The sequence below is a fragment of the Dicentrarchus labrax genome, unplaced genomic scaffold, assembly GCF_905237075.1.
Source record: "Dicentrarchus labrax unplaced genomic scaffold, dlabrax2021, whole genome shotgun sequence".
NCBI lineage: Eukaryota > Metazoa > Chordata > Actinopteri > Moronidae > Dicentrarchus > Dicentrarchus labrax.
The window spans coordinates 317,329-330,015 of NW_026136715.1; the positions used below are offsets into that span (position 1 = coordinate 317,329).

Below are 12,687 nucleotides of genomic sequence, written 5' to 3' on the forward strand. Positions count from 1 at the left end.
CCAATGCCTTTTTATCTGTTCTTAATCACAGTGTTGTAAAGGAGTGCCCATTCTGTGGACTGACTGAGAACATTTTCCATGTTTTTACTGAGTGCAGGAGATTGGCAGACATTTTTAACGTTTTAACTCGTGTTTTTAATCTATTTGGTGTCATTTTTACTGCCCCTGTTTTTATTTGTGGAGTTGGTTTTAAAAAAACAGAAAAAGTAAAGTGTCGACTCCTAAACTTTTTAATTGGTGAGGCTAAAATGTCGATATACCTGACTCGTAGGGACAGACTGCAGGGTGGGCCGACCCTTGACCCTGTGACCCTGTGGAGGTACAATGTGAAGGCCAGACTGAGGCTGGAGTTTTGCTTCCACAGGGTCACAGGGAATACAGATGTGTTTGAGCAGCAGTGGGCTCATGAGGAGCTGTTGTGCCGGGTGACCGGTGGACAGTTAAAGTTCACATCCTTCCTCAACTGATCTATTGATTGTGGAACTGATTGTTTGTTTTAAGCTGACTGTAAATAAAGTGTTGTTTAAAAATCACTCTTTCTTTTTTTAAAGTATTTTTTTTGGCTTTTATTTGATAGGACAGCTGAAGACAGACGGGAAGGGGGGCAGAGAGAGAGAGGGGATGACACGCAGCAAAGGGCCAGGGATCGGGCTCAAACCCAGAACCGCTGCAGCCTCGGTACATGGGTCACCTGCTCTACCCACTGAGCTAACCGGCGCACTATGGCTCTAGCTTTAATAACGTTTATTGTTATGTTGTTGTTGTTTTATTTTTGTATATTTTGTTTTGATCAGGAATCTGTTGGTTCGGTCTGATCGGGAATCTGTTGGTTCGGTCTGATCGGGAATCTGTTGGTTCGGTCTGATCGGGAATCTGTTGGTTCGGTCTGTCAGATCCAATATGGCGGCCTCCTCAGCTTCACGTGAACTATTCACGGAGGGAGTCCGAGCGGTTCTGAGCAGCTGGCCGGTTCTCCAGGTAGATATAACGACAGACAGCCACACAGACAGACAGAGAGACACACAGACAGACAGACAGACAGACACACAGACAGACAGACAGACAGACAGACAGACAGACAGACAGACAGACAGACAGACAGACAGACAGACAGACAGACAGACAGACAATCACCGAGGAACACACGAGACTAAGCTAACAGGCTAAAGCTAACAGGCTAAAGAAGCCTCGTTCCGAGTGAAGCTGCTGTTTGTAAACATTGTTTGTTTGTTTATAAACAGTGTTTGTAAACATTGTTTGTTTGTTTATAAACAGTGTTTGTTGGTAAACATTGTTTGTTTGTTTATAAACAGTGTTTGTTTGTAAACAGTGTTTCCGTTGTAGAGGGGAAGAAGACAGAGAACAACTCTACTATAATTTAATAATAATAATAAATCAGTGTGTGTGTGTATAGTGTGTGTATATAGTGTGTGTTAGTGTGTGTATAGTGTGTATATAGTGTGTGTTAGTGTGTGTATAGTGTGTATATAGTGTGTGTTAGTGTGTGTATAGTGTGTATATAGTGTGTGTTAGTGTGTATATAGTGTGTGTTAGTGTGTATATAGTGTGTGTTAGAGTGTATATAGTGTGTGTTAGAGTGTGTATAGTGTATATAGTGTGTGTTAGTGTGTGTATAGTGTGTGTTAGTGTGTGTTAGTGTGTGTATAGTGTGTATATAGTGTGTGTTAGTGTGTGTTAGTGTGTGTATAGTGTGTGTTAGTGTGTGTATAGTGTGTGTTAGTGTGTGTATATAGTGTGTGTTAGTGTGTGTATAGTGTGTGTTAGTGTGTATATAGTGTGTGTTAGTGTGTGTTAGTGTGTGTATATAGTGTGTGTTAGTGTGTGTTAGTGTGTGTTAGTGTGTATATAGTGTGTGTTAGTGTGTGTTAGTGTGTGTTAGTGTGTGTATAGTGTGTATATAGTGTGTGTTAGTGTGTGTTAGTGTGTGTTAGTGTGTGTATAGTGTGTGTTAGTGTGTATATAGTGTGTGTTAGTGTGTGTATATAGTGTGTGTTAGTGTGTGTATAGTGTGTGTATAGTGTGTATATAGTGTGTGTTAGTGTGTGTTAGTGTGTGTTAGTGTGTGTATATAGTGTGTGTTAGTGTGTATATAGTGTGTGTTAGTGTGTGTTAGTGTGTGTTAGTGTGTGTTAGTGTGTATATAGTGTGTATATAGTGTGTGTTAGTGTGTGTTAGTGTGTGTTAGTGTGTATATAGTGTGTGTTAGTGTGTGTTAGTGTGTGTTAGTGTGTGTATAGTGTGTGTATAGTGTGTGTTAGTGTGTGTATATAGTGTGTATAGTGTGTATAGTGTGTGTATATAGTGTGTATAGTGTGTGTAAGTGTGTGTTAGTGTGTCTTAGTGTGTATATAGTGTGTGTTAGTGTGTGTTAGTGTGTGTATATAGTGTTTATATAGTGTATATAGTGTGTGTTACAGTGTGTGTATATAGTGTGTGTTAGTGTGTGTATATAGTGTGTGTTAGTGTGTGTTAGTGTGTATATAGTGTGTATATAGTGTGTATATAGTATGTGTTAGTGTGTGTTAGTGTGTGTTAGTGTGTATATAGTGTGTGTTAGTGTGTGTACAGTGTGTGTTAGTGTGTGTTAGTGTGTATACAGTGTGTTACAGTGTGTATACAGTGTGTATACAGTGTGTGTTAGTGTGTATATAGTGTGTGTTAGTGTGTATTACAGTGTGTATTACAGTGTGTGTATAGTGTGTGTATAGTGTGTGTATACAGTGTGTTACAGTGTGTATACAGTGTGTGTTACAGTGTGTATATACAGTGTGTTACAGTGTGTGTTACAGTGTGTGTTACAGTGTGTGTATACAGTGTGTATATAGTGTGTGTTACGGTGTGTATATACAGTGTGTTACGGTGTGTGTTACAGTGTGTTACAGTGTGTTACAGTGTGTGTATACAGTGTGTTACAGTGTGTGTATACAGTGTGTTATAGTGTGTGTATACAGTGTGTTACAGTGTGTTACAGTGTGTTACAGTGTGTGTATACAGTGTGTTACAGTGTGTGTATACAGTGTGTTATAGTGTGTGTATACAGTGTGTTACAGTGTGTTACAGTGTGTTACAGTGTGTGTATACAGTGTGTTACAGTGTGTGTGTACAGTGTGTGTATACAGGTATGTATACAGTGTGTATACAGTGTGTGTATACAGTGTGTGTGTACAATTTGTTACAGTGTGTGTACAGTGTGTTACAGTGTGTGTGTACAGTGTGTTATAGTGTGTGTACAGTGTGTTACAGTGTGTGTGTACAGTGTGTTACAGTGTGTGTGTACAGTGTGTATACAGTGTGTATACAATTTGTTACAGTGTGTGTGTACAGTGTGTGTATACAGTGTGTATACAGTGTGTGTACAATTTGTTACAGTGTGTGTGTACAGTGTGTGTATACAGTGTGTGTACAGTGTGTGTATACAGTGTGTGTGTACAGTGTGTTACAGTGTGTGTGTACAGTGTGTTACAGTGTGTGTATACAGTGTGTGTGTATATACAGTGTGTGTGTATACAGTGTGTGTGTGTACAGTGTGTGTGTATACAGTGTGTGTTTACAGTGTGTTACAGTGTGTGTATACAGTGTGTGTGTACAGTGTGTGTGTATACAGTGTGTGTGTACAGTGTGTTACAGTGTGTGTATACAGTGTGTGTGTACAGTGTGTTACAGTGTGTGTGTACAGTGTGTTATAGTGTGTATACAGTGTGTTACAGTGTGTGTTACAGTGTGTATACAGTGTGTGTATACAGTGTGTTACAGTGTGTGTGTACAGTGTGTTACAGTGTGTATACAGTGTGTGTGTACAGTGTGTTACAGTGTGTGTGTACAGTGTGTTATAGTGTGTATACAGTGTGTGTGTACAGTGTGTATACAGTGTGTGTGTACAGTGTGTTACAGTGTGTGTGTACAGTGTGTTATAGTGTGTATACAGTGTGTTATAGTGTGTATACAGTGTGTTACAGTGTGTGTATACTGTGTGTGTACAGTGTGTTACAGTGTGTGTGTACAGTGTGTGTATACAGTGTGTATACAGTGTGTGTACAGTGTGTGTGTGTACAGTGTGTATACAGTGTGTGTACAGTGTGTATACAGTGTGTCATAGTGTGTGTGTACAGTGTGTTACAGTGTGTGTGTACAGTGTGTTACAGTGTGTATACAGTGTGTGTGTACAGTGTGTTACAGTGTGTGTGTACAGTGTGTTATAGTGTGTATACAGTGTGTGTGTGTACAGTGTGTATACAGTGTGTGTACAGTGTGTATACAGTGTGTTACAGTGTGTGTGTACAGTGTGTTACAGTGTGTGTGTACAGTGTGTTACAGTGTGTGTGTACAGTGTGTTACAGTGTGTGTGTACAGTGTGTTACAGTGTGTGTACAGTGTGTGTGTACAGTGTGTTACAGTGTGTGTGTACAGTGTGTTATAGTGTGTATACAGTGTGTGTGTATAGTGTGTTACAGTGTGTGTGTACAGTGTGTTATAGTGTGTATACAGTGTGTGTACAGTGTGTGTATACAGTGTGTATACAGTGTGTGTACAGTGTGTGTGTGTACAGTGTGTGTGTACAGTGTGTTACAGTGTGTGTGTACAGTGTGTTATAGTGTGTATACAGTGTGTGTGTATAGTGTGTTACAGTGTGTGTGTACAGTGTGTTATAGTGTGTATACAGTGTGTGTACAGTGTGTGTACAGTGTGTGTGTGTACAGTGTGTATACAGTGTGTCATAGTGTGATGGGGCCAGCTGTTAAACGGCCGATGACTGTTGTGTTGTGTGCGAACTTCAGGAGTTTGACAGACTGGTCTCTCGAGGTGCAATCATTGGTGTAGAGGGAGAGGAGCAGTGGGGAGAGCACACACCCCTGGGGGGCGCCAGTGCTAATTGTCTGGGTGCTGGGTGTGATGTTCCCCAGCCTCACGAGCTGCCTCCTGTCAGTCAGGGAGTCTGTAATCCACAGACAGGTGGAGGCTGGCACAGTGAGCTGGGTGTGGTTGATGTGGAGGATGTTCAGGATGATGGTGTTAAGTCCACAAACAGGATCCTTGCATATGTTCCTGGAGGGTCCAGGTGTTACAGGATGTGGTGCAGTCCCATGTTGACTACGTCATCCACTGACCTGTTTGCTTGGTAGGCAAACTGCAGGGGGTCCAGCCAGGGGCCTGTAATGTCCTTCAGGTGGGCCAGCACCAGTCTTTCAAAGGACTTCATGACTACAGAAGGTCAAAGGTCATAGGCTCTGAGGGACGACAGCAAATGTGTGTCTGTATTATAGTCCAATGACTTTATCTGTATATTGTTGGTAGTTTGACCATGTAAATGTTAGCTTTAACAATGATTGACTTCAGATCAGTGGATAACGGGTTCTATAATATATGATGGATTATTATATTTATATTGTATTTATATTTATATTGTGTGTTTCAGATCGCTGTGGATAATGGGTTTGGAGGCGTGTATGGGCAGCAGAAAGCTGATTGGATGGTGGATGTGGTCCAACAGTATTTCCATGACAATGGTAGGTAACCATGGTAACCTGTCAACTGAAAGCAGGTGTTTATTGTTGTTTCTCTCCTCTGTCTCTCCTGTAACAGATGGAACTGACTGAGCACTAACAGACGGTACTGAGCACTGACAGACGGTACTGAGCACTGACAGACGGTACTGAGCACTGACAGACGGTACTGAGCACAGACAGACGGTACTGAGCACTGACAGACGGTACTGAGCACTGACAGACGGTACTGAGCATTAACAGACGGTACTGAGCACTGACAGACGGTACTGAGCACTGACAGACGGTACTGAGCACAGACAGACGGTACTGAGCACTGACAGACGGTACTGAGCACTGACAGACGGTACTGAGCACTGACAGACGGTACTGAGCACTGACAGACGGTACTGAGCACAGACAGACGGTACTGAGCACTGACAGACAGTACTGAGACTCTTCAAGTTGGAAAGAAAAACTGCCTTCAGTCTAAATGAACTGTGTGTCACATTATTGATCATATTGATATGTAACTGCTGCATGTGTGTGTATGTGTGAGATCAGCTGACTTGCAGCAGTACGAGGTCGAGGACTTCATTGCTCAACTGATGGATCAGGAGTTTGACACAGTGGTGGATGATGGGAGTTTACCTCAGGTACACACACATACATATACACACAATAAGAAGTCATTTGGTATGGCTATTTGTTAAACAAAGCATACAAAGTATGATCTTGTTTTTATTCAAGTCATCCATGAATGGTCTCTCGCAACCGTCACACACTTTTGCATGTGAAAGTCCAAAAGAGCCGAGATTGTAAGAAGCAGTATGGTTTTATCCCCGTTGGAGCGTCACTCTAACACAGTTACACATTCCTGAGTTCTGGGACAGTAAACAGACTGATCAATAACTCACTGATCAATAAATGATCATATATAAATGTGGTGAGATGATCATGTCTTTGGCTTCTTAGTGAAGTCTCAACATCCCGCTGTTTACTTGGACATAGAGTGTAGTTAGAAACGGGGCTAAAGGTTGTATGCATATAAAAGCCTCTTTAACAGTTGCGTATGGTTTTACAATGAACAGGTCAAATTCAATTCAATTTTATTTGTATAGCACCAATTCATAACAGAAGTTATCTCAGGACACTTTTCAAATAGAGCAGGTCTAGACCGAACTCTTTAAAACATTAATTACAGAGACCCAACAGTACCACCATGAGCAAGACCTTGGAGACAAGGGCAAGGAAACACTGCCTGTTAAAAGGCAGAAACCTAGGACAGATCCTCCGGCTCTAGGTGGGTGGGAGAGAGAGAGACAGAGACAGGAGCTCAGTGCACCATGGGAAATCCCCCGATAGTCTAGGCCTATAGCAGCATAACTAAGGGATGGTTCAGGACTCACCTGATCCAGCCCTAACTATAAGCTTTATCAAAGAGGAATGTCTTAAGCCTACTCTTAAATATGGAGAGGGTGTCTGCCTCCTGAACCAAAATGAAGGGGTTGTATAGGTTCTTAAAAATTGCCATTACAGCAACAAGTACAAAACCAGTAGGAAACCAGATGGAAACCAGTTGGAAACCAGTAAGTAAGTATTCAATACAGAGTGAATCTATAATATCTGATCAATGACATGAGCTGATCAGGCAGAGATTGATATGAATTATTGATCAGTTGATCGATGAGTACTGTTTCAGATCAGAGAGAGACAGAATGAGTCGAGTGTTGTCTGCATAACTGTAGTTGATATAGAGAACAGAGGACCCAGAACGGAACCCTGAGGAACCCTGAGGCTACAGGTCCTCTGTGATGTCACATGTTAATCCTGTGTGATGTCACTGTGTGTGTCTCCAGGTGTCGGTCAGTTTGCTGCAGGTGTTCACTCAGTGGCAGCAGGGAGCGCTGCAGCAGCTCAAACACACCATCAGCTCTCTGACACAGAAGACGAGTCAGAGGGCAAAGGTCACGGCTCCGCCCGCACAGTCTGACGACAGCGATGATGACACACAGGTACTTTTCACATACAGAGCTGTGATTGGTCAGTCTGATCTGATCACTGGTGGTACTACTGAGTACTTTATTATTATACTAATAATTATTATACTGCAGTATAAATTAGTAAACTAATAATATCTGGTATACAAGTACTTTTACTTCCCGTACTTCTGTTCCTTTACGTAGTCGAGGTTCTGAATACAGAGTATTTGTGGGGGAAATTGGGGATGGGGGAGTTGGTGGTGGGCGTGGTCACTTACTGTGTGTGAGGATGATGAGCGTCACGTGTGTTCCAGTCATTTCAAAATCTTTATTATATAATTTATACTTTATTAGATATTTTTATCATAAGTTTCTCCCTCAGCTTTACAGTCTGTTATTTCTTACAATAATATTCATCGGTCAATAATAATAGATAATACATATTTCACACAAATGAAAAGGACATTTTTAATAACTAAAAGCAGGAATTACAGTTTACAGCAGTGATTTAATCCAAGTATTTTCAAAAAGTGAGTATTTATCTAGTAGAATTCATTTAGACTAATTATATTATATTACTGCTGCTGATGAAGTGCGCAGTAATATTACTGATGATGAAGTACGCAGTAATATTTCTGATGAAGTACGCTGATGAAGTACGCAGTAATATTTCTAATGATGAAGTACGCTGATGAAGTACGCAGTAATATTACTGATGATGAAGTACGCAGTAATATTACTGATGATGAAGTACGCAGTAATATTACTGATGATGAAGTACGCAGTAATATTTCTGATGATGAAGTACGCAGTAATATTTCTGATGATGAAGTACGCTGATGAAGTACGCAGTAATATTACTGATGATGAAGTACGCAGTAATATTTCTGATGATGAAGTACGCTGATGAAGTACGCAGTAATATTTCTAATGATGAAGTACGGATGTGTTTGTGTGTTCAGGCGATGGAGTGTGAATCTTCCAGTCCATCAGTCAGCAGGACAGATCCTCCTCCTCAGGATGAAGAGGATGGGTGGACGGTGGTTCGTAAGAAGAAGTGAAGAGGAGGATGAAGAGCAGTATGAACTGTTGAAGCAGCTGACCTTTGACCTTCAGGATGGGACTGTGTGTGTTTTTATATTAAAACTGTTCAAGATGCTGCTGTGTCCTGTGTGATGTCATCATACTGCACTTTGACATCACACAACAATTAGCGCTCACGCTATATACTATACTATGTCATCATGTCCTGTTCATCCAGGAGTGAAGTGGTCAAAGGTCACAGGTTAAAGATCAAAGGGAACATCTGAGACAAGCTTTAATTCATCTTTATTTTCACAGAAGAAACATTCCACACAGACGGACACGTACAAAAATCTTTATGTCTCTGGTGATGTCACTGTGACAGGCAGGAAGGAGCGGGGTCAGGGGTCATTTTCAAGGCACTATTATATGAACATAGAAACAGGTCAGAGGTCATCTAAGGACGACTCACTTTGAGCTACAGAGAGCAATACTGTTGTCATCGGAGTCTGAGGGGGTCGGCTACAGTGTGCTCGTCTAAACCAAAACTCATCATTAGGAGTCTTTGATCAATAATCAATAAGATTTCATAAAGGGACAGCAGGAAGTGAATTCAGAAATAAACAATCTGTAAAATTCAATAAAAATAGAAACAAAAAGAAAGAAAGATTTGTGCCGGAGGGAAATTAAACCTCGACTGAATGAACCAGAACCTGAACCAGAACCTAAACCTGATCTACATGTGACAGAGTGCAGGTCAAAGGTCAGCAGGGAGGAGACGACCCAGGCTGAACCCTTTGTTTAGGACCCTGATAGACCTGCTCACAGGTCTACTTTGAACATGAAATGATATGCAGGTATACAAATAGTGTTATAAGAGTTCGGTCTAGACCTGCTCTATTTGAAAAGTGTCCTGAGATAACTTCTGTTATGAATCAGAGCTTCACAAATAAAACTGAATTGAAATGAATTAAAAATGTAATATTTGTGAGGTGTTTTGAAGGTTTTACATCTGCAGGATGAAGCTCTAGAAAAAATAAAACACAGTTTCATTTGAATATGATTAAGTTCATTATTGAAAAGGTAGTACTATAAAGACAGTATAATACTGTAGTATAATACTGTCTTTATAGTACTACAGTATAATACTGTCGTATAATACTGTAGTACTATAAAGACAGTATAATACTGTAGTATAATACTGTAGTACTATAAAGACAGTTTAATACTGTAGTACTATAAAGACAATATAATACTGTAGTACTGTAAAGACAGTATAATACTGTAGTACTATAAAGACAGTATAATACTGTCGTATAATACTGTAGTACTATAAAGACAGTTTAATACTGTAGTACTATAAAGACAATATAATACTGTAGTACTGTAAAGACAGTATAATACTGTAGTATTATAATACTGTAGTACTATAAAGACAGTTTAATACTGTAGTACTATAAGACATTATATACTGTATACTGTAGTATTATAAAGACGTTAGTATAATACTGTAGTATTATAATACTGTAGTACTATAAAGACAGTTTAATACTGTAGTACTATAAAGACAGTATAATACTGTAGTATTAGACTATTGTAGTATAATACTGTAGTACTATAAAGACAGTTTAATTCTTAAAGACAGTATATACTGTAGTATTATAATACTGTAGTACTATAAAGACAGTTTAATACTGTAGTACTATAAAGACAGTATAATACTGTAGTATAATACTGTAGTACTATAAAGATTAATACTTAGTACTTAAAGACTAAACAGTATAATACTGTGTTAAAATATAATACTGTCGTATAATACTGTAGTACTATAAAGACAGTTTAATACTGTAGTACTATAAAGACAATATAATACTGTAGTACTGTAAAGACAGTATAATACTGTAGTATTATAATACTGTAGTACTATAAAGACAGTTTAATACTGTAGTACTATAAAGACAGTATAATACTGTCGTAATATAATACTGTAGTACTATAAAGACAGTATAATACTGTAGTATTATAATACTGTAGTACTATAAAGACAGTATAATACTGTCGTAATATAATACTGTAGTACTATAAAGACAGTATAATACTGTAGTATTATAATACTGTAGTACTATAAAGACAGTTTAATACTGTAGTACTATAAAGACAGTATAATACTGTCATACTATAATACTGTAGTACTATAAAGACAGTATAATACTGTCATACTATAATACTGTAGTACTATAAAGACAGTTTAATACTGTAGTACTATAAAGACAATATAATACTGTAGTATTATAATACTGTAGTACTATAAAGACAGTTTAATACTGTAGTACTATAAAGACAGTATAATTTTATATACTGTAAAGACAGTATAATACTGTAGTATTATAATACTGTAGTACTATAAAGACAGTATAATACTGTTTCTAGTACTATAATACTGTAGTACTATAAAGACAGTATAATACTGTCGTAATATAATACTGTAGTACTATAAAGACAGTATAATACTGTAGTATTTTTATAAAGACAGTATAATACTGTATATACGTAGTACTATAAAGACAGTATAATACTGTCGTAATATAATACTGTAGTACTATAAAGACAGTATAATACTGTCGTAATATAATACTGTAGTACTATAAAGACAGTATAATACTGTCATACTATAATACTGTAGTACTATAAAGACAGTATAATACTGTAGTATTATAATACTGTAGTACTATAAAGACAGTTTAATTTTTTTTAAAAAGACAGTTTTTCTGTGTGTTGAACAACCATATTGCTGTTTAACAGGTTATAATCAATACAGTTATATCTAAATTGTCTGACAGTCCATTATTGGCATTATCTAATGACTGCTAGTTGACTAGGAAGATCTTTAGGGCAGAACTGTAAAACTATAAAGATAGTATGGAGTCGTCTGCAAATAAAGAACTAAAATTATGTCACATGAACATGAACTGTAGCGCTGATATAAATTAAGAAGAACAGGTGTCCTAACATTGATCCCTGAGGAACTCCTGATTGACCACTCTATACTGAACCTCAGAATAACTCCAGATTATAATTTCACTGACGCATCAGAGGGATGTTTGGATTCAGCCTGAATGGGACACTCCTCCTGTCAATCAATTAGTCAATCAGTCAGTCAGTTCAGGAACCAGCTGTCAGACAGTCAAGTGATAATTTCCAACAACACATGAACTTAACACTGACAGTGAGACACCTTTAAGGACACATTCACAGTCAATGCTCATAAAATCTTCAGCTGGAAAACGTCAGTAAACTTTGACCTCAAACCAACAGCAGGAGGATTGTGGTTGATCCCGAAAACAGATTACAGACCAGCAAACTGATTCCTGTGTGTGTGTGAGACCCCCAACAGTCCCCAACACAATGTGTGTCTCACTGAGTGTGTTCATGTGTATCAGTACATATCCATTGATCAGCACTAACACAGTGAGCACTGTCAGTAACACTGATTACCTGGGTATCAGGGCTCTTGTCGGGGGGGGGTATATCAGGCAGACAGTGAACAGAGTTGATGTGTTAGAAGCAGGAAAAATGGGCAGCGTGAGGATCTGATCCACTTTGACAAGAACCACATTGTGATGGACGACTGGGTCAGAACATCTCCAAAGCTGCAGCTCTTGTGGGGGGTTCCCGGTCTGCAGAGGTCAGTACCTATCAGAAGTGGTCCAAGTAAGGAACAGAACCAGAGACAGGGTCATGGGGGACCGAGGCTCATTGATTAAGGTGGGGAGTGAAGGCTGGCCCATGTGGTCCGATCCAACAGACGAGCTACTGTAGCTCAAACTGCTGAAACACTAAATGCTGGTTCTGATAGAAAGGGGTCAGAACACAGTGCAGAGTAGTCTGTTGGCTAGGGACCAGTCAGGTCACAGTGTTACTGCTGATCAGTAGATATTAGTCATTCGCTGTGTTGGTAATCACACACTAACATACTTCATAGTACTCAGTATAAGCTTTTAAATGTCTGTTTTATTTTTAGTTCTGTTTCGCTCTGTCTCAGAGAAACAACGTCAGCAACTCCAATCTACGGTCAAACTAAGTGCAGTCACTGCGGCTTCAGTGTCTGTAAATCCTGAATTCTGTAATTCTGAATTTCAGGACTATGTGGGAATTAAAACAAAGGGAATCTTCATGTTCTC

General features: G+C 39.1%; 1 protein-coding gene across 1 annotated transcript; it reads left to right on the plus strand.

Moving 5' to 3' along the window:
* Positions 1–837: 837 nt before the first annotated feature.
* tsr2 (TSR2 ribosome maturation factor) lies at positions 838–8,642 on the plus strand. Its single transcript, XM_051426781.1, has 5 exons — positions 838–978; positions 5,435–5,525; positions 6,066–6,157; positions 7,361–7,516; positions 8,446–8,642. Exons 1-5 carry the CDS (start codon positions 901–903, stop codon positions 8,542–8,544), a joined length of 516 nt encoding a protein of 171 aa, XP_051282741.1. The 5' UTR covers positions 838–900; the 3' UTR covers positions 8,545–8,642.
* Positions 8,643–12,687: the final 4,045 nt, after the last annotated feature.